The following is a 27,990-nucleotide window of genomic DNA, read 5'->3' as shown; positions in this document are numbered from 1 at the left end:
AGGGTGATCACAGGCTCGTGCCTCAGGTGCTCTTGTTCCTTTGACAGAGTTAATGCAGGGGCGGAAGCCGCGGCAAAAAGAGCTCTTGCTTCACTTCGGGTTGTGATGCCCGAAATATCACCAGTTGCGGCGATAATGTTCTTGTTCTTCGCTTTGACTGCAGGAACAGCTTGATCCTTTCTTGATGCCATTTGCGTTTTTTGATGATTTGAGGATAGAGATGAGAGGTAGAGAAAGTCCCACTGGGCGTGCCAAATTTGTAAACACGAGAAATTCCTGAAACAAGCGACAAGAATACGTGTACAAAATATATTTTTTTGTATTAATGATTTTGGGGTTACAATCTCTTTGTAATTTGGTCCTCTGATTCTATCTTCGTAGGGTGTGGGTTTGTGGATGAGTTGTTGATCCAAAGGGCCGTCGGGGCTTGATCTAAGGATGCACAGTTGATGAATGGATCTTCAAGGGGCGTTGGGCTTGATCTTGAAGGTTGATGGATGAACGGATCTTCAAGGGCTTTTGGGCTTAATCTTGAAGGATGAACGGATGTGTGGATTTGTTGAGGTTGTTGATCCAAAGGGGCCGTTGGGGCTTGATCTTAGGATGAACGGATCTTCAAGGGCTTCTGGGCTTAATCTTGAAGGATGAACGGATGTGTGGATTTGTTGAGGTTGTTGATCCAAAGGGGCCGTTGGGGCTTGATCTTAGGATGAACGGATGATGAGCGATGAACACTTTCTTCAAGGGCCGTCGGGGCTTGATCTTGAGTTGGTGGAAGTTCTTCAAGGGCCGTCGGGGCTTGATCTTGAACGGATGATGAACGATGAACACTTTCCTCAAGGGCCGTCGGGGCTTGATCTTGAGTTGGTGGAAGTTCTTCAAGGGCCGTCGGGGCTTGATCTTGAATTGAACGGATGATGAACGATGAACACTTTCCTCAAGGGCCGTCGGGGCTTGATCTTGAGTTGGTGGAAGTTCTTCAAGGGCCGTCGGGGCTTGATCTTGAGTTGGTGGAAGTTCTTCAAGGGCCGTCGGGGCTTGATCTTGAATTGAACGGATGATGAACGATGAACACTTTCCTCAAGGGCCGTCGGGGCTTGATCTTGAGTTGGTTGAAGTTCTTCAAGGGCCGTCGGGGCTTGATCTTGAATTGAACGGATGATGAACGATGAACACTTTCCTCAAGGGCCGTCGGGGCTTGATCTTGAGTTGGTGGAAGTTCTTCAAGGGCCGTCGGGGCTTGATCTTGAAGGTGGATTTGACGAAGAACGAAGATTGCTTTCTTGATCCTTCGGGATTTGCTTGAGAGCTTAAGAGTTTCAAGGCTTCTTTCTTTCTTCCTTCCTTCCTTCCTTCCTTCCTTCTTTCTCCCTTCCTTCTTTCCTTTCTTCCTTCTTTCTCCCTCCCCTAAAATGAATGCCTTGGCCTTCTATTTATAGAATTCCAAAACTTGATTTTTTGATTTAAATAATCAGATGAAATAAATCATTTCTGCCAGGTATTGACACGTGTCATATTTGATGACTTTTCCAATTTATTTTGATTTTTTGTTGAGTCACACACTACATGTAAAATTTATGTGATATGTGAGCGTTGAAATTTTAATTTTTGGTCAACATTTATTTCACCGAAATTTTGATGTCTACAGCTATATATGGTGTGTACTCAAGGCTTTTGAGCAAAAGAAAAACACCCTACATCAACTCCAGTGGCGGCGAAGTTGGCTGGAATAATTATAAAGGCAAGATGATGATGATCGGCATGCCAGCTCGGATCTCCAATATCATGAACGAAACAAGGGTACGTTGCTTTGATGATTTCCCTTATGCTTGAACGTTGTTGCTGGCAGAATTCAGCATGAGAATGTTTAAGGCACGACAACTATATATATTAGACTGCTTGCTTATGAATTGCATTATTTATTATGAACCGATGTTTATGAATATGAGACCAAAAATTGAAAACATAAAATTAAGCTAAGGTTTATGAATTAAGATTGAAAATCCATGATCGAATAGGTTAAAACCGAATTAAGATCGAAAACCCACAATTGAATGGGATAAGACCGAATTAAGATTGAAAACCCAAGATCGAATTAACATAGAAAACCCAAGATCGAATGAGATAAGACCAAATTAAGATCGAATGGTTTAAGACTGAATTAAGATCGAGAGAATTAAGATCGAGAACCCAAGATCGAATGGGTTAAGACCAAATTAAGATCGAGAACCCAAGATCAAATGAATTAAGACCGAATTTAAATCGAAACCCAAGATCAAATGGGGTCAAAAGGCTCGAGATTGAACATAAATATAGGCTGCAAAACCCAAAGATCAAAAAGGCCGAAGGCCCAAGACCGTGGTTTCAAGTCCCCAGACCAAATTATGGTCGAAGCCTAAGATTGAGGGTGAAGACTCTAGTTCAAATTATGGCCGAAGGTTAAATTATTGTGTGATCATAGCCAAAGGCTAAACTATGATTGTAGCGAAGGCTAAACTCATGTTTGAAGATCATCCACATGTTTGGTGGTATCATACCAATGACGTCACATGATTTTTTACAAAAGAAGGAAGATGATATGAGTTTGCAGATTAAAAAAGGGCATCTTTGGGTGCAAAAATTAAGGCTTAAGCAATGAGCCACTTCCCATTAATCCTAAATTTGGGGGAGTGAAGCTAGAATAAAGGAGCATTATCAAATACTTCCATGGAATGTGAAACATGGAGAAATACGAGCATGGAACTTGGAGTCCAAACATTTTATACCTATAAAAACCCTAATAAGCACACAAGAACAGGGAAGGACAGGGTTATGAAAGTTTCTATTTTCATAAGTATCCTAAATAAACACTAACTTGAGCGTTGAAGTGTTTTATTATTGGTCCCCCTCCTTCCTCATTAATGGCGAGTGAAGATGATGTCATAAGTTTCTTAACGTGTTCAAGATTACTTGTTGGTAGAAAAATGAAATACCTAAAATTTTTCGCGCGGCATTTTGATTCCAATCAGGTCATAAACACGCCATAAAGTTAGTTGACAAGTTGGACTGAGGTGAAAACGTTACAAATTATAAAGATGAAAAATATTAACCAAAAATAAAATTAAAAGAACGAAGGTGAAAAATAAAGTAATTTAATAAAACAAAATCGGCATTGCATCTATATTCTGCACGTAGAGGGTTTCGGAGAACAAACGGCATGTCGTTTGCTCTTGAAAAGCTTATAACGAATTAACAGTCGAGGCCGGCCCGCGGGAACGCTAAAATGGCGAACGGTTTAGAGAAGCAGGAACAGGAAGAGCAGCCATGGCGGATCCTCGAGTTCTACAGCGGCATTGGCTGCATGGTAATACAAAAACCCAAATACCTAAAATACCCCTTTTTGCTTTCCAGTTTTTAAATTCTTCAACGCTTTTTGCTCAAGTTTGCATCTTTGCGATTGTCAGATGTAGTCGCTAGTGAGGGCAGGAGTGAACGCCGAAGTTGTGGAAGCGTTCGACATCAATAACACTGCCAACGACGTTTACCAGCACAATTTCGGCCACCGTCCCTATCAGGTTCTTCCCATTTTTTAGTTCAATTTTGTAATTTATCCAAATTCAAGCTCCTTTTTATACAGTGTGCACAGCCTAAGTACAAATTTGTGGTGCTTGATTACTTGAGGATCAAAAGTTTGTATATATGTGGCTACCCAATTTGAGTTTCTTGTACTAGGGATCGTTTAAGACTGCTTTTGTAGAAGTGCCCTTATCCGTTGAAATTGTTATTGAAATGCAAAGTGCTTTAGTGCTTCCGACACTTCTATGACCCAGAATTACTTAAAAGTTTTTTTTACAAAAAGTAGGCGGAAGTGCTTTTGGTTATTAAAAATTACTTTTAGTGAGCAGTTCCAAACAGGCGCTTAATCTCTTAGATGCTTTAATTTTGGATGTTTTACAATTTGTTTGAATATTTTGGTTTAAAATTGCTTGTCAACTGGTTCTGTATTGGGTCAGTTTTGGCTTAGTACCATTTATTCCGGTGTTTGGTATTTTGAGCTGCTTTTTGATGTTTGGCTTTTCAACTGCTCAGACATGATGTTTCCTAAACCTACTTGAGCTCATCTTGCACTGGAATTTGAATATTCTTGTTTGTACAGGGTAATATTCAGAGCCTTACTGCTGCTGATCTCGACTGTTATGGGGGCCGATGCATGGCTTCTTTCTCCTCCTTGCCAACCTTACACTCGACAGGGTTAGTTTTGATCATTTTCGTCTTTACAGAGGTATGGCAACAGCTTAAACAGATTTTCACTAGTTACTTATGGATAGATCTCCATAAGCAATCCGGTGATGCTCGGGCATTTTCATTTCTCAACATTCTTGAGTTGATACCACACACACATCTCGACCTCCGATGGTGTTATTTGTGGAAAATGTAGTCGGATTTGAGGTCAATTCTTGGAAGCTTCATCTTAATTGTAAGTAAAATATTGATTTGGTTTTGTTCCAATTCCCTTGTTTTATTTCCTGGCTGCAGACATCTGATACGCATACAAAAATGATAGAGATATTGGGAAGAACAAATTTTGTTCTGCAGGAGTTCATATTGAGTCCGTTACAGTTTGGTGTACCCTATTCCAGGCCACGCTATTTTTGCCTGGTACCCTCCTCTCTCACGGGTTTTCCAGGTCATTTAGAAACTCTTGGAAACCTCTTGCTCTTATTCTTTCCAAAAGTATTAATACATAAATTCATTTATCTTGCAGGCAAAGAGGAAACCTTCAACCTTTTACAATCAAGTTTTCGATAATCAGCTTCTTCGCTCGCTAGGGCCATTATTTGGGGATGCAAATGCTGATAAGACAGTGTTCTCTGAACTTGATGAACCACAAGAGAGCCGGGATGCGTTACTTGAATCTTGTGAGCCTATAGAAAGCTTTCTTGAATTCAATTCTCCAGTCGGAGGTCCAATTTTGGGGACACCACTACTTGTTCTACAAACACTGAAGGAATATTGGAGAAAGATGAAGGGATTGGATATTGTAGTGGCATCGTAGATCAGTACATTGTTCCATTAAGCTTGGTAGAGAGGTGGGGAAGTGCCATGGGTATCCTTTTTCGTTATTGTTAGAACATGAATATGCTCAGTTTGGGGGTCCACCAGAGGAAACTTTCTAAGAGCGAAAAATCAGAAATTTTATGAATAGTGGATGTTTATGCACCTTAGATACTTTACCCCGAGGGGGGCGTATGCTGATTTCGTTTATACACATCTTTTATGGACCTTCATTTATTAGTTTCATGTTTTTAGCGTGTTAATTGACAATTTTTCTTTGACCAACTTAGGTTGCTAATTTGCGCTCTCCCGAAAGATTTTCAGTTTCCACAGCACATAAGCCTTAGGCAACGGTAAGCCACTATTTCATGTTCAGCTTGATGTGTATTTTGGCAGAAAATGAACAATGCTGTGCCTTTTACTTGGTGAAAATTATTCGATGTCTGTCAGTAAGTGAGAAATACAAACATTTCAGCTCCTGTTAAACATGACAGTGGTTGTTCAGCAAGACTGACGTTTTCTGTCCGTTTCTTTTATGCTGCAGTTATGCATTGCTAGGGAACAGTTTGAGTATAGCAGTGGTTGCTCCGTTACTCAAATACTTATTTGCCGGATAATTGTGATTATTCTAAGACACCCCGTTGTGGTAGATGCAGATCTCACCCACAGCACATACTGCTCGATGTTGTAGGAAAGTTTTCAGTGTAGACGTGCGAGGATTCATAATTTTGTGAAATTGGTTCCGATTTGGTTTCGAATTCTCTCCGATTTATCAGCAAAAAAGTTGTATAATTGCACTCTTTTCTCAACTTTTTTCCTACGTTTCTCATGTGCATCTCTTATAGTGAATTTTCACCTCGAAAGAAGGAGTTGGAAGAAAATGCAATTTTTCTTTCATGATAACGTAATGGAAATCAACGATTAGAACTTGCATGTAGGGATTAAGGAATGTTTGCAACAGTTAGATTTTGTATAAAGTTCATGTCATTGAGTGGTATGTACCATTGTAGCCAGACCCAAGAAACTGTTTTGGAAAATAATCTCTAGGGCAAAATGTTGGCAACCCTAGGGTCCGTTTAGCAATGAAGAAGTGCGAAAGAAGGATGATGGAAGGGATGCGGAAGAAATGTAGATGACATATAGAAGATAAATATAGAGAGATGAGAAAGTTAAGCGTTTTATGAAACTAATTATGCAGCAAATGTGCTGGCTTGGATGGGTAATGATGTTGTCATTGTTCCATCTTGGACTTCTAATTTTCCTTTTCAATTGTCTCAATAGCTCTAGTTTGACTCTTTCTCTGTCTTAGTTGTCGTTTTAAGTTAATTTTGTCAAGGAAAAACTGTAAACGACTAGGACAAATGCGCACATGTGTATCGGTGAATGCCATTAATTTTTATGACGCATCAACATTAGAAAGTAACTTGAATGCGCGTGAGCTGCTGTCGTGTCTAGAGTTGAAAAAAACTATTAAGGGCTCTTTAATGTTTGTTTATTACTCCAAAATTTTTCATTATCACACCAACACTCTTGAATTGATGTTAAAAAAATAAAAAAAAAAAAATAAAAAAACGGCATGCCTAACTCTATTTTTATGAATAATAACCTTTATTTTCCCAAAAAAAAAAAAAACCCTTTTATTTCAAATATTTTTGGTGTATTGGATTCGAAATATTTTTCATTTTTTCTGATTACAAGAACACTTGAATTTTTAATAAAAAAATCAATTTGTTTCCGATAATATTCTTAACAGTATCGCTTGTGAGAGTGAATACTTTCTATAAAAACAATTCCAAACGAGCCTAAAGACAATTCATCTTGCCAAACTTGTTCACCAAGTTTTTTTTTTTTTTTTCTTCTTTTCCAACAAGCGATATTATCTACATTATGGCGTGAGAGAGTTGGGCTAAGCCTCATAATGGGCAAGTCATAATAATGTGGTTCAATCGCCTTTGGCGAGAATCAACCCTAAGACCTCTCACTTATAAGTGAGGAGGAATAGTAGATTGTAGTACGAAGTGGCACCAAGTCCTCGTTTTAGAAAATTGTTGGACACATTTTTGTTTTTACTTTAAAAATGTTGGACAGTTGGACAATAAGAACTCAGTCACACCAACATGATGAAAACAAAGATCTTTGAGGGCCTTGAAACCAGAATTGTTTCTGCCTCCAGATCCAATAGTTTTGGAGAAATGTATAGTTTTACCTGTGTGTTGTAAAAATCGGCGTTGAGAGGTGAGGTACCGTCCCGATCCCGATTGGGTGCCAAACGGTGGACAAAATCAGGGAGTTGTTAGCCTGCCTAGGCGGTGTTAGGTAGTGGTGTTAGGCGGTACTCCCTGTCGCCGTCACACTTCACTAATGCCTCCTAGAAGCTGCAATAACTCACATGCCATTAGCTTTGCGTAGGTTATTCATCACAATATTAGTGTATTGTGAACCTATTGGAGTGCATAATTTATGGGAGGAATTTCATTCATTTATGGGACAAGACTACCCAACATCCAGCAGCTCAGATAATAGGGTTATCATCAATCTTTTGTTGCGGGATCTAAATGCATTGTTACAACAACATGGTAAAAGAATTCCTAATTATGATCTTCCACAAATTGATATGTCCATAAATAGCTCAGTAACTCAAACATATATATAAGATGAGCTTGCATTTCATGTTCCCCCAGAAGACCTGCAATCAATTCACACATTAAACATTGATTAACGCACTGCATTCGACATAATCATGAGAACTGTTACATGTAATCAATTAGCAGCTTTCTTTGTAGATGGCCCCGGCAGTACTGGAAAGACTTACCTTTATCGTGCAATTCTTGCTTCACTAAGGAGTGATGACCTCATAGCTATTGCAACAGCCACATCTGGTATTGCAGCTACTATTTTACCCGGAGGAAGAACATCACATTCACAATTTAAGATTCCTATTGACTTATTGTCCACCAACACTTGCTCGATAAGCAAGCAATCAGATTTGGCGGAACTTCTAAGGCGTGCAGTTGTTCCTATATGGGATGAAGCCACTGTGACTCATAGGAAAGCATTTGAGGCTTTAGATAGAACCTTATGAGATATAACAGGCATGTAAACACAATTTGGTGGCAAAGTGATGATTCTTGGAGGAGATTTTCGTCAAGGTCTTCTCGTTGTGCCTCATGGAACCAAAGCGTAAACGATAGATGCATGCATTGTAAAGTCCTCATTATGGAAGGAGATTCAAGTTATCCGGTTGAAACATAATATGAGAGTTCAACAAGACCCTGATTTTGCAGAATTCTTGCTCCGTGTTGGGGATGGAAATGAGTCATTTGTAGAAGATGATATGATTAGAATCCCGGATTCATTGATTATTCCTTGGCATGGCGATGAATCAATTGGTGATCTTATTGGTTTTGTATTTCCAAGATTAGAGGAGAATGCCTTCAACATTTCTTATATGGTTGATAGGGCTATCATCACCCCAAGGAATGCGGACGTTGACAAGTTAAATGAAGTGGTGTTAAACTCATTTCCTGGGGAACAACACATTTATTACTCTTTTGATAGAGTTGACGATGACCCTCAAAACTTATATCAACAAGGGTTTTTGAATTCTATAACTCCAGGTGGCTTACCTGCTCATAAGTTGACATTGAAGTTGAGTGCACCAATCATACTACTCAGAAATATTGATCCAAAAAATGGGTTATGCAATGGAACAAGGTTGATATGTCAGTGATTCTTTCCAAATTGCATTGATACTGAAATATTAATTGGGCATTTTAAGGGCACAAGAGTTTTCCTGCCACACATTCCTTTGAAGCCTTCGGAAATTGTAAAGTTTTCGTTCTCTTTTATGCGTTGACAATTTCTTGTAAGATTAAGCTTTGCGCTGACCATAAACAAATCTCAAGGCCAAACAATTCCATATGTGGGTGTCTATCTCCCTAATCATGTGTTCAGCCATGGCCAACTTTATGTAGCTTTGTCAAGAGGAGTTTCCACACAGACAACCAAGGTCCTTATAAGAAATGGTGTCATTGCAGGACAATCTAGAGTTTATACAAGGAATGTTGTCTATAAAGATGTTCTAACATCATGCCATATGCAACAAGATGAACAAAACGTAAGGTTTACTTACTTCTCCCTTTAACATTATTTTCTTCATTTTTTTCCAAAATGAATCAAATATTACAAATTGCTATTTTTCATTCAGACTTGAGTATAAAATTTGGTTCTCTTTAATCTATTTGTGAATGAAAGAACTACTTGGTCTATTTCTAAAGCTTGATACAATAGTTGAGGCCCCTAATTCTTTTCTGTAATTTTGAATGCATAGGGGCTGTTGTCTAGGATATGCTAATCTTTGAAAATGCAATCAGGAAACTATTATGTAATTCTGGGAGAGCTCAGTTCTTCATTATATATATACATATACATATATATATATACACACACATACACACACACACACACACACACATATATATATATAGAAAGCCTTTAAGGGGAGAGATCCCTATTTTTCAAAAAAAAAATGAGGACATCCTCTTGATCGTTAGATTTGGCTTTTATGAAATCTTGTGGCTGCCAAATCTAACGGTCAAGAAATGTCCTCATTTTTTTTGAAAAATGGAAATCTCTTCCCTTAAAGGGTCTAATATAAGGTTCTGTCTTCCCTATATGCAATTAAATTCCCTTCCTTTTATTAATATTTTTAAGAAATAAGAAGATTTCATTAATTAATAAACGTCTTTAAGCATGAAACAACCTTATATATAAATTAGGTGTAAATTAACCCAACGGTATGCTCCCTTCTGGCCAGGGGCAAAACTTCTAGCGGACCAAAAAAAAAACCAAAATATAAATTCTAAATTCGTAAACAATATCATTTTCTTCATATTCTCACAAAAACAGGAAAGTGCAAACCCTAACTTTCTAATTTTCCTCCCAATTCCAAGTTCCCAATTCTCAACCCCTACAGACTGGAAATCCCTAATTGAAGCCGGTACACAAAGCATCCAGAGCAATATTGTTCGCGTATTGATCGAATAATCTCAAGCAAGGTGAGTTAAATCTGTTCTAATTTTGATTTCTAGGGTTTGGAATATACACCCTCAATGCTTTGTTCGTTTACTTTTATGTTAAATTGAATACGTTTGGATTGTTTTGCGAAACATTTTGGTGTTAATTGCTTGCCCAAGAACTCCGAGTCTGATATTGTATTCAAATTTGGGGATTTTCATTAGCTTGGTGCAGTTTGATATATTGGGGCTTTGGGTTGAGTATATTTTGCTTATTTTTTATTTTATTTTATTAGCTTAGTCAATATACTTTGAATTTGTAAACTGTTTCACTTCAATCTGGAAAAGGTGTCCCCTTTCTAAGTTTAACAAATGTGTATCTGCTGCTGATTTATCGTCATGTTTTCATCTAGTTATTGATTTTACGAAACTCTTTTGCTTTGTTTCTGATTGGACGATTTAATTTCTTGGTTGATACAGGTTTTGACATATTGGTAGTCATCATGAGATTCAAGAAGAGGAGCAAAGTGGAGGTACTTAGCCAAAAGGAGGCGCCTGCAGGAGCTTGGCGCTGTGCTGTGATTGTTTCTGGTAATGGCCATACATATAGTGTTAGCTATGATTCGTCTGGCAAGGACAGTCAGGCAGATATGCAGAGAGTCTCAAGGAAGGATATCAGGCCTTGCCCTCCGCCTGTCCAAAGAGTGGAGAGTTGGGCAGTTGGTGATGTTGCCGAGTTGTTTGATGATGGTTTCTGGAAAATGGTCACGGTGTTGAAGGTCTTGGATGAAAATTATTACTTGGCTAGCCTACTTGGATCTTCTGAGGAGTTAAGAGTCCACAAGTATAGGATCCGGGCGCGCCAATTATGGAATAATGGCAGATGGGTTGTGATCGGAAAGGTAAACTTCTATCGGGCTCATTGTTGTTTTATGTATTTTTATCATTCTTTATCTTGTTGAACATATTGATAACTGTTTCAGGCCTCTATTTTATTTTATTTGCTTACTAATATTCCTTATGGTTCCTTTTGATAGGGTCCCGATAATCAGAGGAGCTCGCAAGTCCCACAAATGAATGTAAAAATAAAGTTACCCAGAGGAAATGGTTGTTTACCTCCTATGTACAACATCAGTTGTCAGGATTCCCATAGTGTTTCATCTGGATCATTGAAGAGAGCTTCTCCAGATAGCTCTTCTATTGAGGGATATTCCCGAAAGGTGAGGGCAATTGAGAAGGGGTGCGAGCGTCAACGTGTTTTTGCTGGGTCCCCATCTTACTTGCTCAAAAAGGTAGATGCTGTTGCTTACCCGCGTGAAAATCTGGGTGAAAAATACATGCATACTTCCTTTATGAATCGTACAACTGGATGTTTTGAAAAGGAGAGGGAGAAGCTAAATGGTGTTATTTCTTGTTTTGTTGAAAGAAGCTCAGAACTTAATGATAGTATTAATGATGCATACTCTGTTGGTAGTTGCAGTGTTATTAGTAGCAGTTCAAATAAGTTGTCTGGTCATTTAGTAGGTACTAGTCAAGATGCAGATACCCTTTCTAGTGATGCAGAGACTTTTTGTTGCTATGAAGATGCGCAAGAAAACTTTTCCCTTCCTCTGAAAGAGGATGTAGCAGCAGGAATACATAGGTTAGAATTGAATGCTTATCGCAGTACTCTGGTGGCAATGCATGCTTCTGGGTCCTTAAGCTGGGAACAAGAAGCGTTGTTGACAAATCTCCGTATTTCACTTCACATTTCAAATGATGAACATTTGATGGAAGTAAGGAACTTACTCTCACCAGGAACAAACTTCAATCTTAGATAACTTTTGATCTTTATGATGTTCAATAGCTTTATTGCCTCTCGTACTTTGTAAGAATCAGAGAATAATTGTTTTGATTTCTCCTGCTCATCTTGATTGTTCAAGCTTTACTGATTTAAACTTGGGAAATTTGTACTTTGGAAATTATGTACCTTTGTAGAAGTGAATATTTAGTCTTGGGAAATCTGTACTGTTTCTTGTCAACTGTTTTTCATAATCTCGTTACCAGTTTTTTTCCATTGGAAGAAACAAGGATATATTGCTCCATTTTGTTGTGCTTATCTTAGTTTCCAATGTGCAAATGTAAGTATATAAAATTTGTAATTGGGAAGCTATGTACTTTATCATATTAAGAATTGAGTATTTGTACCCCTTTTCTCCTTTTGGGAAGGCTTGTGCTTTGTAGCTCTCATGTCCAGTATTTAGTGAGATTAAACCAGAGAGGATTTGTACATATCCAGGATCTAGTCTATTGGGACCCAATTACGTCTAGTTCGATGGTGATGACAAGGATGAACACTTGTCTCCGTATGGTTTTGGTTTTATCATAAGGACTTCTGTGTCTGACTCTAGATTTTTTGCGAGGTAAAATGAAAAACCAAGTTTTTGATCTGGGAACAAGGGTCACCATATTCTGACACCCCACTTGCATGTATTGCTGGCTAATGCATCATGCACCATCTTTCTGTTCTCTCAAATTTTTGGTTGAATGAGATGGTATCATTATGTATGTGGAAGATTAGTTATTTTGTTCTGCATCTTGCATGGAATATGAAGCCTGTTGTGATGCCATATTATCTATTTACTCATTGAATTGTGCTTGGTTTCCTTGTTACCATGTGAATGCATATAGAGTTCGGTTTCATGATTCTTATTTCAAATCCCTGCATTTTCAGGGCCAAGGTTGGACCCTTGCTTGCCTTGCCTTGCTTCTAAAGGCCCAGATGATGCTGGGATTTATCATTTTGGCGTGTACAGTGGGACAGTCTATTTCCAATTTTCTTGGTGTACGACTATGTCACTAGCAAATGGTACAATTGTTTCCTCTGTTTCTTTGATGTGGTTCATTTCAGGGCTGCTGGGAACTGGGACATATCTTGTGCAAAGAAGAACATAAACTTTTAAAAGGTTTCCAGTTTGCTTGATGTAGTTTACCTGATCTTTTGTTCTATGAACTTTGTATTTTCTATCGACTTTTCGTATTGCTTGACATAAAAAGCTATGTTAGTTTAGCACTATTTCCATGCACTTTTTGAATTTGCCCAGTAAACTCTCTGTATTTTTGTTTTATCTTATTGAACTTTGAAATGTTTATATGATCCATATCTATTTGTTTATTTGAGACTCCTTAACTGTCGGTACCTTGTGCATTTGTGCGACAACCTTACATGGCTCTGAGTTTACCATATAAAACCCCTGTTTGGCGTGCATTTATTTCCTTATTAGTTTATGTACTTCGATCATAGTAATCTGAAGGCACTGATATTTCTGATTTGATAGTGTCATGACATTACAATCATATGACATATTCAATTTAAAATAATTATTCTGATGCTGTGAACCTAAGCTTTTGATGGTATTGAAATTGTCATATTTACAAGAGGTGATTCACGCAAGTAGAGAGAAGTGAAGGGAAAGAACTAAACTTGATTCCGCCAAGAACTTCTTGGAATTCAACAAGGAGGAGGTATGGTCTTGGAAGGTTGCTTATTGTTTGCGATATCTAACGCTCAATTAGGCACGTGTGAAGTGTTGTGAAATATGATTTTTCCAATTGAATTAAGAGTTGTGTGAGTGGTTAAAGCAATTTGTAGTTATCTCATTTGAAAAAGAAGCATGCTAAGTTGATGAGCAGTCTGTAATTAGATTCCTGTTATACAATTGTTTGTTTGGAATACTATATTGTAATTGTGTATTTGTTTGAAATTAGCAAGAAAATTACTCTGTTCACATACACAAACAGGTACAACTTATACATGCAAAAATAGTTAAGAAGTTCAACAATAATACCATATAGCTTTTCAAACATTGGTGTAGCCAAGTTGGTTAAACCAATGCGCTTTCCCTTTGCACTCAAGTTCGAATGCTCATAGTTTCTCTTGAATTATGGCATAGAGCTTGCTTACAATGTTATTTTGGAACCGTGAAGACCCAGTGCTCCACGGCATGTTCAACAACAACGTGCCAAGAACACTCCAAAAACCAAATGCAAACCCTAATCCCAAGCTCATATCGAGCCAACCGTCTTCAAGTAAACGACCAATTCCCTCTTTTTGATTACCCGATGAAATTGGACTTCCAACATGGTTTATGTTGTACTTCTCCAATTGATGTCCACAAAGTTTATTGCCAAAGAAACTCAACCGATCAAGACTATGAAGCTGTGTGCCTTCTGGAATTTGTTCTGTCAGATAGTTGTAGGACAAGTTCAAGTTGCTTAGAAATGTAAACTTTGACATGCTTGGAGAAATCTGACCAGTAAGTTTGTTCCTCAAGAAAACGAGAGATTCTAACCATCTCATATCACCAATCTTTGAAGGGATGTTTCCAACCAAAAGATTTCCTTGAGGTTGGTCAGCTCTTCGGGTATCTCTCCGGATATAAAGTTGCCTGAAAGGTCCAAGCTTTTCACCAAAGTAAGTATTTTGTTGTACTCCACTTCTCTACCTTTTCTCACCAAGATTGCTTTCTCTATGTAGTTGTCCTCGAAAGTAGCATAACCAAAAGCATATGATCTAGAGGAGAACAAAATGGGGTATCCCGAGTTTGAAAAATTTGCCATGGTTGTGAAATTCTTGAAACACTTTGGTATTGCTCAGGAAAAATTGTTGTCTGCGAGGTCCAGGATATGGAGATTTTGGAGACTGCATAGTTCATGAGGAATGTTGCCGTGAAGCATGTTCAAACGGAGGTTGAGAACTCCCAAATTTGGAAGGCTTTTACCAATCCATGTTGGTATACTTCCAACAAATTCATTTGTGCGAAGGTCAAGAAGGAACAAGGACTCATATTTTTGTAGGGAAGGGGGTACTTCTCCAAGTAAGTGATTATTGCGCAGGTGCAACGAAGCAATCGTACTGAAACTTATGTATCGATGCATTTGTACCAAAACTAATACATTTGTATCAAAACTTACGTACCAATTTTTGTTCTAAAACTTATGTACCAATACATTCGTATTGAAACATATGTATTAATACATTCGTACCAAAACATATGTACTAATATATTTGTACCAAAACTTATGTATCGATTTTTTGTACTAAAACTTATGTTCTGCATTCATACCGAAACTTATGTACCGATGCATTCGTATTGAAACTTATATTCCGAAGCAATCATACCGAAACTTATGTACCGATACATTCGTATCGAAACATATGTACTCATACATTCGTACCGAAACATATGTATTAATACATTCGTACCAAAACTTATGTACCAATACATTTGTACCGAAAAATATGTACTAATACATTCGTATCGAAACATATGTACCGATGCATTCGTACAGAAACTTATGTACCGATACATTCGTATCGAAATTTATGTATCGATGCATTCGTACCGAAACTTATCTACTGATACATTCGTACCAAAACATATGTACTAATACATTTATACTGAAACATATGGACTAATACATTCGTACCGAAATATATGTACCAAGAGGATCGGAGTCACAAGAGAGTGTCAGAGTCGTTAAGTAAAGGACTTGGTTTTAAGTGAGAAATATTTATATTTTTATGAGCGATTGAGATCTAATCTCAATCAAATCAAACGCCCACATATATTTCAATTGAAAAATATAAATCTATCTCACTGAGAACCTTCCCAGACGTTCATAAAATCAAACGGCCAATCAAATCAACCATTTGGTATTACCAAAGAAATGGCATCGTGGTCCCGATCCTCTTACCGAGTTCCAGTAGTTGTTTGATTCTGGGTACCCAACGGTTCAGTACTACTCGGTTCGATTTTTTTCAGGTCGGGTTCGACATTAAGGGAGTGTGGTTGGAAGTTGAAGGTTTACTGAGTCAAACACACTACACATAAAAATGGGTGAAGTGGATTTGGTTGGTGATGGGTTTTTTTTTTCTCTTTCGGTCTTAGGTTTGGTTTGACCTGCAAGATTTCGGGTAATTTCTTATAGGTCTCTTGGTTCAAAAAAGTTTTATGGACAACCATGTTCTATTACGGTGCTTTATCTAGAGCTTATTTATTAGGTCGTGATAGTTTATTAAAAGTTATTTTTTAATATAAATTTTAAATAAATTTCTTTGTATTGGTGCTCCAGAAATTTAGTTGTTAACTCCAAATTTCTATATTTTAAAAAGAAAAATACTCTTATCAAGAAGCGGTGAAAGATTTGGTATAAGAGTATATAAGATATAGTCATCATTCCATTTCCATTTACATTTGTACCAATACATCATTCCTTAAGGAAAAAGTGACATTTTCACATGATCACTTTTTGACATGCCCGACATCGATCCCGAGATAGCTTGCCATATGATGCACATCGACCCCCCACCAAACCAATAATCCATAAAATATGACATTTCGCACCCGATCGAGTGACGATCATTCAGATGGAGATTGACAAGCTATTGGAGGGCCGATTCATCATACAAGTGGCGCACTCAGCATGGATGCCCAATGTCATGATAGTGATGAAAAAAAAAAAAAAAGGCAAATGCAGAGTTTGTGTGCAATACACCGACCTCAATAAGGCATGCCCTAAAGATACTTATCCAGTTCCCTGGATCGACCTACTAGTGGACTCAACTTCAGGGAACCAGCTGCTTAGTTTCTTGGACGCATGCTCAAGCTACAATCAGATTGCCACGCACGAGCCTAACAAAGAAAAGATCGCGTTCGTGATCCAACGAGGCACCTACTACTATAAAGTCATGCCTTTTGGCCTCAATAACGCATGAGCAACCTACCAACGACTGGTTAACATGATGTTCAAGAAACAAAATGGAGTAACCATGAAGGTCTACGTCGACGAAATCATGGTGAAGGGCAAGCAGCTGTCAGACCAAAACGGCAACTTAGCAGACACATTCAACATCCTTAGGGAATACAAGATGAAGGTCAAACCTGCTAAGTGCACGTTTGGAGTATCCTCAAGCAAATTCTTAGGGTACCTAGTGACTTAGTAAGGAATTGAAGCACACCCGAAGCAGATCCAAGCGATCATGGATATGACCCACTACCTTGAAGAAGATCCAGAGTCTGACCAAACGAGCAGCTGCACTCAACCGTTCCTCTCACGGTCCACCAATCGATGCAAGCCCTTTTTCAAGGCAATCAAGAAGGCGCATTGAGACAAGTAGGACGACGAGTGTGAGAAAGCGCCTCCGCTACTATTCAAATCCGAAATAGCAGAGGACTTATACATGTTGAAAAATTGCACACTAGACCTTGTTCTTTAATATAACCAACGGCAATATACTAAACTAGCAAATATAGAAAACTTAGAAACACACAAGACTTATACTGGTTCGGCTGAACTTTTGCCTACGTCCAATTGTGATTTCTCTAGGTAAAGAAATCACCGCTCCTTTGATTAATAATAGAGATTGCAGAACTTTTGCAAACCCTAGAACTAATCTCTCTCACTTGTCTCGACTGCCACAGTTTTTCTCTCTAAAATTTAAGCCTTGTCGCACCCTATTTATAGGCATAGGGTGCAGTTTACATATCCTTTACAGATTATAATTCCTATTCTAAGCGGAATAGGAAAATAGACTTCCTTTCCAATTCCAAATAGACTTCTAGGATTTCTAATCTAAATTGAATAAGGAAACTAAGATTCTTTCCTAGCCCTTTTAGGAGAAGAATTGGTGCACCCTTTTTTTCCGTAAAACAATCCTAAACAGAAAAGGACACTAATTGAAGAGCCAAAACTTAACAATGCATCTATCTGGCAATATCAAAAGTACCAGTGAGCTTTGCCTTTATACGAGAAAATTTGGGGCCCAACTGCTTGTATTCTACACTTCTAAATGTAGAAACCAAATATTCGAAGATCGAGAACTTAATTTTAACGTTAGTTGTTGCAGCTCAGAAGATCATCAGAATTTCAGGCGTATACGATTATCGTCATGACCCAATATCCTTTGTGACCACGCATAGTCCAGACCCTTCTCAACGAATGATGAAATGGGCATTGAAACTTAGCCAATACGGCTTAGTTTACTGGCCCCTTATGACGATAAAGGCCCAAGCTTGGTGGATTTCATAGCGGAATTTGCTCCCAATCCTATGACGCAATAACTCAACCGAGAAACGCCATAGAGGCAGCTAAGCATGCCGTAGCCGCACCAGCCCCATCTATAGGAGATTTCTGGCGTTTACACGTCGATGGTCATCCAACTACAAGGGCTCAGAAGCAGGTCTAGTTCTTATCACCCCAAATGGTTCAATGCTTGAGTGGGCGACCACTCTAGGCTTCAAAGCATCCAACAACGAATTAGAGTACGAAGTCCTATTAGCAGGACTTTGAATGTCGAAAAACTTGACGGTGAAGAAACTTGCATTCCATTCCGATTCTCTGCTAATAACCAACCAAACAGTAGGGGAGTACGCAACAAAGCCTCCTAGGATAGCGCAGTACCTGGAGAAAGTATGAAAGCAACTCACGGTGTTTCAAACTACACCCTTACACAGGTTCCATGAGCATAGAATGCTCACGTGGACGCCCTAGTAGGTCAACGCTCCACTTCGGATCATCAGTTCAGACGCTCCATTCCGTTCAAGTACTTGGGAAACCGAGCATAGAGACGGAACTAGCAGCCGAGGTGGCACAAGTCAACACAAACCCGAGCTGGCAATGCCCCATTGTGGATTACTTAGTCAATGGGACACAAACACTCTCCGCAGACAGACCAGAGTGCAAAAAGCTCCAAACGAAGGCAGCATTTTACTTCACTCTATATTGCCATAATTCATTGCATATTTGAACTTTTCTAAGAATTTTCCTTCTAATTTCAGCTAAATCTAAATAAGTTGATATATTCACTCCATTACAAATTTCCATAATTTCCGTCAAAAGCAACTGATATTGATATATTCATCGATATTTTCATAAAGGGAATTGTTATTAGCACTCCACAAATCTCATTTGGCACTCCAAACTTTCTATAATTAGAAAGATAAATACACTTGTGAGGAGTATAGAATGAGATTTTTAGAATGCTAATAACAATTCCCTTCATAAATTGCATATTAATATTTCCACTTATATCAATATCGATAAGTGGTTGATTACATAGCTAGCAAGTGTTTGAGAGAGGTTTGATAGGACGAGTGGACTATTTTCATTGGGCCACTTCATTGAGGTTGGTATAAAAGGTACTTACTAGGACAACATTACCCTCACTAAATCTTGAAAAATCAATTATGCCTATGACAACTCTTCTTATCCGACTTTTCTTTTCCAATGTTGTTTCTACCAACGCCGCATTCACCAAGTTTATGATCACCACATTAAAGGGCAAAAAAGCGAAATTCTTTAATGTGCTCTTGGGTTTCTATACGAGTTTTTAAATGTTAAATCTTTGGTCAAAGATGCAAATGCCCAATATCTAATGGCTACGAATCCTACAGCACCTTCAATATAATTTTCATAAAAACATGGGCTAAATAGAACGCCACTGCATAACATGGACTGGACAAAGTGTAGGAAAACGGCTGATAGGAAGCCAGTTCAACATAAAATCATACATGGAAAACATCAAAACACGGCATTCTCCAATTCACATCCTCAATTGACCAGGAAAATCAACACTTACAAACAACAATACCAGCAGTTTCAGAAAAACAAAAGAAAAGGTCCGAGGACCCACGAATAATACTAAGGGAACTCTCAACCAGATGACAACTTCCACATCTACTCGAATGCTTCATCATCATCATCGGGAAGGGGCTGGCTAGCAGCTGCAGCAAGCTCAGCCTCGTGCCTGTATTATCAATGACAATATCTAATGTAAGGTCCTTACCGTTTGCAAAACAAACTAACAAAAAAGCAGTAAACACTAATACGTCGAGTCCAATCATAAACTATTTGCCTTTTTATAAGGCTTTATATTCCTTGTTACATTAGATGTGTGCCTAAGTGTGTGTGGGGTGGGGGGGAGGGGCGGGGTGGGTGTGGAGAGAGAAAGAGAGAACCTAAGAAAATTTGGGTACGAAAGAAGGCTTACTGTTGTTGTGCAGCAAGATCAATGTGCACTTCTGGAGGAGCCAATGCAGGGGATTCAACAAAATGTAAGTTAGGGTCCCTGCAACAAGCAGCACTTTCAGTAACTTCAACTGCACATCAAAAGGTCACAAGAAAATTACACCTATTCACGACTTAAAAGATTTTACCCTGCAAGCTTTCTGGCAAGGTACAAGAAAGGCTTCTCGAAGTTATAATTGCTCTTAGCTGATATCTCATAGTACTGAAGATTCTTCTTCCTGTGGAAAGTAACTTGCTTTGCCTTGACCTGCCTGTTCTTGACATCAACCTTGTTTCCACAAAGAACAATCGGTATGTTTTCACAGACCCTGGAATTCAAAACACGAGAACCCAAAAAGTCAAATACCAAAACCCAAAACCTCATCGAGAGAAATACATGCGATAACAAATAAAGAGAACTTTGCCAGCACACCTGCAAAGATCCCTGTGCCATGTGGGAACATTCTTGTATGTCAACCGAGCAGTAACATCAAACATGATAATAGCACATTGCCCATGGATACTGCACAACAACATAATTCAAAATCAAAGTAAGAAAATATCACATTTTGGGGAGTACAATCGACATACGCATGATGAGCGATAACTATAAAACCTTCCTGCATCCACTAGGAATGGAACTACAGAAAGTGGCCTGAATGCTAAAAGCTATAAAGCATAAATACATAAAAAATCCTTTCAACAAGGTTGGAAGAAACTAATCTTAGTCATAATCCATAAAACAAAGGTTTCGTCATCCAAATTTGCATTATCATATCTCAATGAAGATTGAAGCATGTCAATCATTTGACTCGAAAATCAACATAGCACTATACAAGGATAAGCACCAGCTTTAGACTTGACTGATCCAATAACAAACCAAATCTTAGTAGCAATTAACGCTGACAAGAATTTAGAAAGCAGAATACTTGTGCTCTAAACACAGCCAAAAAAAAACAAATGCAAACAAGTTTGATAACAAACTTCAGCCAGAAATTTAAGACTACAATAAAAAACTCACTAGTATCCATCTCTAAGACCTCCGAACTTCTCTTGTCCAGCTGTATCCCAGCAGTAGAATCGAATTTTTCCACAGTTGGTGAAAAAGTCCAATGGATGAACCTCCACACCAATAGTTGCTGTCCATTAAACAAGAATGCGAACGAGTTCCATAGATCACAAAATGGAAAGGGAACAGTCAATAAACCAAAGACAAATCAAACGGGAAAAGCAGTACGCAAGATACTTACGTTCATATTTCTTCTCAAATTCACCAGTAAGATGTCTCTTGACAAAGGTTGTCTTTCCTGCATCGACAGAAGTTTCAATCAGGGAAACACCACATCATTATAAACAAATTACTAATACCAGCAACCCCATCACACCGAGACAGCATCAAACCACCAAACATAAAATTTAAGCCGCATTTTCATTTGAACAACTGTAACAAGGTCCAAGAACCGAAACGCCGGTAAACAATTTCTAGCGAAGCAACAAGTTTAGATCTACTTTAGTTCATTTCCATTGCCCCAATCGATTTTGAGGTAACGTCATGGGAAATCACCCTATAACTACCTAATCACTCAAAAATCCAAACTTCATGTCTACCATTTAGGTCTAGCTCTCAAAAAAAATAAAAATAATTTATGTATCTACAACTGCTACACCAAATTCAACTCTTTTAACCAAAATTAAATTCAAACTCCATATTTTCCGAGCAAAAGAGTTTGCATTTTGTTCATTTGAGTTCAGAAACCAAACGAATTGTCCAAACAAATAACAAACTTAAAAAATTCAAAAAACGAAAATTTTCCCAGAAACCAAGCAGATCATGAATCGGAAGAGAAAATAAAAAGTAGACCTGTTCCACCATCGCCGACAATGACGAGCTTGAAGCTCGGGTAATCCACAGTCTGCTGATTCGGCAAAGCCTGCAAAATTTCACCAAAAATATTTAAAAAAATTAGTCAAAAACCGGTTTTCTCTGCAGCCAAACACACAATACGAAGATCAAAGGAAACGAATAGAAAATTTCCCGAGAAAAAATGTGAGGACTTACCATTTGCGTCTTGGTCCGACACTTTGAGTGGCGCAGAAGAGAGCAGAACGAGTGAGGGGGAGAGAGAGGGAACGGGGCGAGATTTGTTTAGGGTTTATATAGTCGGAGCCTTTTCAGAGACCCTAGTACTTCCTTATGTTAGCTTCAACGTTACGCAGCGCTCTGGACCGTCCGATTGTTACACTAAAATGAGATTGATTGACACGTAGCGGGATCCGTTTGACCTTTTGGACTGTACCGGGTTTTATCGGACCCGTTTTGAAAGTTTGAATTGGGATGTTGAGCTGTTGGGCTGTTGGGCTTGGGCTGGCGTAAAGTGTGACATTTTTTATCATGAAAAATTGCTTTCCAAGTCTCATTTATTTGTTCAATATTTTCGAGTTTCTGGCATTGGTTCATGGGTTTGATGCATATGTTGTATTAATGTGCTCTAGTGATATTTTTCTTTTGGGGTTGTTAGAGGGCCAGAGGCTGTTGAAAGTAGTCACGCATCAAAAAAATGATTTGCGTACGGAGCATATAATTTGGGTCTTTATTTTTTATTGCCAATTGATTTTAAGTTAAATATTTACATTCTAATAAAAATTAAGTTTAAATATTCCAAATAATGTTGTTATTACGTCGTGGATTATTACTTTTGAACTGTTTAAGATTATAGGAAGTTAAAGCTTTTGGCATTTTGACTTTGAATCAAAGAAGTCGTGAACATAACCCCACCCCACCCCACAACCCCAAAAAAAAAAAAAAAAAAAAAAAAAAAAGGTCTAGTGAATAAGAATGAGAAGGAAGGGGTATCAAACTGACTCCTTCCTAATTATTCTAATTCTTGGTTTTTCAGGGATTTGGTTGTGCCTTTTGGACTCACAAGTGCCTAAAAAATTCACCTTAACAAAGCACAAAAATAGTTGAGAAACACGTTCTCAGACCCTGTACAATAAAGAACAATTCTTTGAATTTTTTTTTCTTTATTATAAACGATACTACTATCTAAGCTACATGACGCGAAAGAAGAAGGGTTTAAATCCAGAACTGATGGAATTGAATGGGTTGAAGAGAAATGTGTTATACACTAAAACAATTTATCACTTGCAATTTTCTATAATGGTTTTGAATTCCTTTTGTTTTGAAAATAACTAAATATCATTATTTTCTCATTTATTTTGCTCATGAAAGTACATAAACCATTCATACAAATTAAACTATAATTGTACACGCTAATCCCGCCGCTAATCTTCTTTTAAAAAATGAACCAAAAGTTCATCACCATCATCATATAACCCAAATTATGCGACCTCATTCATTGTGAATCATAAATATATGGCCTCGTTTCCTCACATTCATATTATCAAATTCCAAACCCTAGCTCCAACCCAATTTGTATTTATCAAATTGGCCCTCATTGTCTAGGGTTTCCTAAGGCTCAACAGCTTCACATCATCAAGCACAGGTCCACACAGAGAAGATAAATCATCACTCCTCATGGTGTAATATGTGCTTAGAAACATGACACGTGTCCGGGTCGAAACCGCCACGAATTTGAGCACAGCTCGCTTAAACCCGCCTTTGCCCTTGGACTCATAAGGCACTTTCACAGTGTTCTTCCCTGCAAATGCCTCCACGATCAAGGAGCCTTCGCATGAGTTGCTTGCATCTCCTACTGAGAACGAGAGCACATAGGTTTTTCCGGGGATGGTTCGGACAACTTGGGCGATTGCGCTTTCTTTTCCGGCCACAAGTTCGACCGCTCTTTTGCCTTCCGGGACTGAGAAGTGGCCCGAGTCTATGTACTTCACTGCTTTGAGGGACTCCACCATCCAGCCTGGTAATGGAGAGTGGTCATCTTCTATGTTTGGTGGGATTAGGACTCCCCAAGATGCGTTTGGGAACACGTATGGACCTTCTTCGAATCCGGCGTTTTTTATCAAGTTCTCTGCAGTAGAGGTGGATTATTAGGTAATTATTCACCAGAGTGTAAATCTAGATCATTAATCATGTTAATTTGTCATAATTTACTTAAATCTACAGTAAATCTACCAATACAGTGTTTTTCCAACTTTGTACACTTAAATTATGCATGCATCAATGTACGAAGGGGAGAGACATGATAGACCCTACAATTTTAATACAGCATGAGAAAGAGGGTCATGGCCGGCTGTGTATGTCCAAGACAATGTGACCCAAAAATTAGGCACTGCACCAGCTTTAATTATGAGATTTGCTTTCTAGAGTTGATTATTACATGAGAGGTTTAACTTGCCAGCCTCGACTTGTAATATTGGACAGGATATACATACATATGTTATTATACAAATGAAGAAAGTTTGTTTTTTTCAAAAGTTCGTTCATTTGTATAATAACAAATGACGGATGTGTTAATGTTCAAAACACATTGGAAATCTTTCACTTCTGGAAAATCTTTCACTCTCATGGGGTTTTGGACCCAACTAATAAATGAGCATTGTTAATGAGCCATGACATTGAAATTAAATGGAAATAAGAGATCTATGAAGTTACTGAGAATAGCCAAGATTTACCTAATTTGTTAACCGAAAAAAAAAAAAAAAGATTTTCCTAATTTTGATCTGTGTGTTCTCTTATCCAGGAATCAGTATAGTTTCTATGTTTTTAAATTCTTTACTATTTGATGTCACGCATGCCAAAAACTTAGGCAGAGGGACAGGTGCTGCATACCCAAAAAGGACATTTGTCATCAAATAATTGCATCCACAGCTCAGAATTTTTTAGCCGTTTTAAATGAATCAGGATTCTCGTCAGATTTTCTTTATGAGAATATTAGGAATCTGTGAATTGTGTCTATTCATCGTATATTGTGAGATCAGAAATTATTTTAAATATTTTTATTTAAAATTTAAACACAAAAAGTATTTAACAAAAATTAATCGCACAATGTACAATAAACGAACACGATTCACGAGTTCACAATATCCTCATCAAAATGATCCAAAAAGAATCCTGTTGGTTTTCAAATGGAGGTGAAACAGTGGCTCCATACAACTATACAAATAGTGTGGTCCTTCCTATAAGAGGACCCCATTTTTATCTTAAGATGGACATAAGAATATCTCATTTTATGTAACTAGGTCACCTATATTAAGCAATTACACTATCAAATATTATATTATTAGATTATCAATTTAATCGGCGAATTTGAATATGCAGTGTTATATTGAGATTTCGAAACATAACGTGCCAAATATTTGCTGAGAGAACTTACTGTTGGTTGCTCGAGGAGGGTACAAAGTCCGGAAGGCGACCGAATCGATTAGAGGCCCGCAAGCCGGATCCTCCTCGACGCCGGGGTTATGCAAAACAAACTCAATTGTCTCATAATCCGCCTGAAACGCCCAAGCATATGAATCCCAACCATTGCTGCTATACACTGTTTGGATAGGCAGCACTCCAGAGTCCGGTGCCACGGAAATGTTCAAACGCTCCTCTTGAGCACAAGTCCTGGCTGCGCTAAAAGTGATTGAGTAGTATAATCCCTTAATCACTTTAATGCTCTGCTTAATCGAGGCCTCATTTCCGAGCCTAACTGCATAGGCCCCCTCAGGGACAACCAGCAACATGTCCCCTTGCTTTTGGCCTGACTTAATGTACTCCACAAACCCAGAAATCTCCCACTTTGGTATGGCATAGCGGCCAATCACTTCGGAACCCTTGAGGTCTGATGGCTTAGGGGATAGCTCAAAATTGCCATTTTCTAAGTAACCTGCATTATTGGATTACAATGTTTTAGGGAAGAAACCATTCTTATCGCAATAATCATAATTTGACATATATGCTGAAATAACTCACTACAAATACAATACAAACCGGAAAAAATAACACGTGTTAAACAGCGATTGACATGTAGAAGTATACATGCATGTCTACTTCTGAGCAAACAAGCAAACATAGAATATGGTACAAGAGTATGACTCATGTGACATATAAGTAATACGTGTACATGAAACTATATGATAAAACTATAACCGAACGAACGCGGAAAATCTTGTTGGGCTCCAAAAGTACGACAGAGTACAAAAAAAAATAAATACTTTTAACCTAAGCTTATTTTGTTAATTGTTCTACTCTTTCATTATTTTTTTTAATTTATTCGATTAGACAATTAAAAATAAAAAAAGTATCTGAAAAATAAAAATAGATGCTCAACAACACTAGTCTAAATTTGGGAGGCAGATAGTCTGCCCTCGTATTTGGATGTATTTTTCATCCTTTACTATTTTGTACGGTCACGGCTAAATCACATTATTATTTTATATTAATTTTTTTATAAAAATAATAAGATAAAAGATAATAAAAATATAAAATATTAACGTAATTTAAACGTAACTGCACAAATAAAAAAAATAGAAAGGGTATTCAACAAGAGCGCAGACCATCTGCCTGCCTAAATTTGATGTTATACAAATCTAGTGGGATCTACTGTGCTTGTAACAGTGGCACGCATGTGAGGTTCCTGTGCACTCTGCAGAGCTAGTAAATAATTGGGTACCTACACAGAATATATATTAATCACAACCGCCCAAACATTCACTCCTAGAGATCCGAGGAAATCCAAAATCCTCTATAGATAAATTAAAGGCTGTCACGGCTCAGAAAATGAGAAGACTCTGAAGAGAAATGAAATGACAAATTTACCCCTCAAGGAATTCAAATTTCTACCAACAGAAAAAAATACTGAAAATCTTCAGCAGCTAGGTGGATTGAAACTTCAGTTCCAGTAACCCTTCTTACTATATGAGTCTATGACCATGTGAGTAGACCAAAGCACCCTCCATCCAAGTCTTCAAGAGATGAACTTATGCTTAAGTACTAGGCCATTTTGGTCTTTTTAACATAACGTTAATACATAACCTTGATATACTGAAAATTATTGCTTAATTCATTAATTTTAGTCCAATTAGAGTTTTGGCCTGTAAATTAAAATTTTGTGAACATAAGTTCCTAAATTTGTCACAATATGAAGCAAAAGTCTTTTTGGATAATTTCGCTAGAATTCCCTCTTCTTTATGTTCTCATAAAACATAGTATTTTTTGGATGAAAATTCTAACAGAACTACTAAAAAACTATCATTGTAACAAGTTTTGCGACCAATACTTGCAGATTTGCAGTTAAATAACCAAAACTGAAATTCAATTCAAAATTCAAGAACCAACACTTCAGTTTTCTAAGGAAAAAAACCAAGAATTTTTAAAAAGAACAACTAACCGACAAATAAAATGCAGATTTTAATTTTATTTTTTTAATAAACCTCTAAAAAAACATTATATAAATAATTAAATGGAAAATTTGTGATATAAAAAGCTTACCATCGATGAGGGAGAAGGCTGAGTGGCAAGTGGCAAACAACAGCACCGACAACAAAAAAGCTACCCCTCTCATAGTTTTTGATCAATCAAAATTCAAACCCTGTCTGCAAATTTTTGAGGTGTAAGCTGGTGAGCTATGCAGAGTGGAAGGAAAGAGGGAGAGACTAAGGGTTTATATGCATGCTAACGTCCAAAAAGGCCCTTATGTTTTACCGAATATAACGAGTTTGCCATCCCAATTTCTGACTATCTTCACGTGGCCTCTGAAATGACGTGTTTAGTTTTATTTTTATTTTTTTCAGTATAAATGATATATTTTATATTAAGAAATGGATGAATTTGGTAAAACCACATAATGTGCAAGTATTGAATTCATCATTCACGATATTCGAACTTAAAACTTTTTATTTATAAATGGAAAGAACTATCATCCAATTGTAGTACTATGTGACGTTTTTATTCTTAATTTCGTTCTTTTGTTTTTTTATGACGAGTGAA

The 27,990-nt window shown here is 37.7% G+C and overlaps 4 protein-coding genes and 1 pseudogene across 8 annotated transcripts; 3 read left to right on the top strand and 2 right to left on the bottom strand.

Moving 5' to 3' along the window:
- Positions 1-3,205: 3,205 nt before the first annotated feature.
- On the top strand, positions 3,206-5,792 carry LOC103939297 (annotated as a pseudogene).
- Positions 5,793-8,287: 2,495 nt separating this feature from the next.
- On the top strand, positions 8,288-8,764 carry LOC125475585. The gene has a single exon (XM_048580554.1). The coding sequence runs from the start codon at positions 8,288-8,290 to the stop codon at positions 8,762-8,764; it is 477 nt and encodes a 158-aa protein (XP_048436511.1).
- A 1,113-nt stretch (positions 8,765-9,877) lies between these two features.
- LOC103939298 lies at positions 9,878-14,633 on the top strand. 5 transcript variants are annotated; one of them, XR_007256912.1, is made up of 6 exons: positions 9,878-10,091; positions 10,530-10,951; positions 11,087-11,824; positions 12,763-12,897; positions 13,468-13,553; positions 13,982-14,633. XR_007256912.1 is itself a non-coding variant. In XM_048580457.1 (5 exons), exons 2-4 carry the CDS (start codon positions 10,553-10,555, stop codon positions 12,889-12,891), a joined length of 1,266 nt encoding a protein of 421 aa, XP_048436414.1. In that variant the 5' UTR covers positions 9,878-10,091; positions 10,530-10,552; the 3' UTR covers positions 12,892-12,897; positions 13,468-14,633. The 5 variants fall into 5 exon arrangements, 3 of the variants coding, with proteins under 3 accessions (XP_048436414.1, XP_048436413.1, XP_048436415.1); XR_007256911.1 differs by having other exon boundaries at positions 9,879-10,091; positions 12,763-12,994; XM_048580457.1 differs by having other exon boundaries at positions 13,468-14,633.
- A 4,883-nt stretch (positions 14,634-19,516) lies between these two features.
- LOC125475551 (GTP-binding nuclear protein Ran-3) lies at positions 19,517-22,300 on the bottom strand. Its single transcript, XM_048580455.1, has 8 exons — positions 22,156-22,300; positions 21,958-22,027; positions 21,347-21,403; positions 21,118-21,235; positions 20,530-20,619; positions 20,246-20,425; positions 20,080-20,157; positions 19,517-19,836 (listed from the first exon to the last, which is right to left on the bottom strand). The coding sequence occupies exons 1-8, from the start codon at positions 22,156-22,158 to the stop codon at positions 19,767-19,769; spliced, it is 666 nt and encodes a 221-aa protein (XP_048436412.1). The 5' UTR covers positions 22,159-22,300; the 3' UTR covers positions 19,517-19,766.
- Positions 22,301-23,276: 976 nt separating this feature from the next.
- Positions 23,277-27,649, bottom strand: LOC103937097. Its single transcript, XM_048580454.1, has 3 exons — positions 27,493-27,649; positions 25,391-25,888; positions 23,277-24,085 (listed from the first exon to the last, which is right to left on the bottom strand). Exons 1-3 carry the CDS (start codon positions 27,563-27,565, stop codon positions 23,559-23,561), a joined length of 1,098 nt encoding a protein of 365 aa, XP_048436411.1. The 5' UTR covers positions 27,566-27,649; the 3' UTR covers positions 23,277-23,558.
- Between the last annotated feature and the right edge of the window lie 341 nt (positions 27,650-27,990).

Source organism: the organism of the source record quoted next, unplaced genomic scaffold (genome assembly GCF_019419815.1).
Source record: "Pyrus x bretschneideri cultivar Hongxiangsu unplaced genomic scaffold, Pyrus_bretschneideri_v1 Contig15, whole genome shotgun sequence".
In the NCBI taxonomy this organism is placed as follows: Eukaryota; Viridiplantae; Streptophyta; class Magnoliopsida; order Rosales; family Rosaceae; genus Pyrus; species Pyrus x bretschneideri.
Note: the sequence above shows the minus strand (reverse complement) of the source record. Positions and strands in the feature narration are given on the sequence as shown.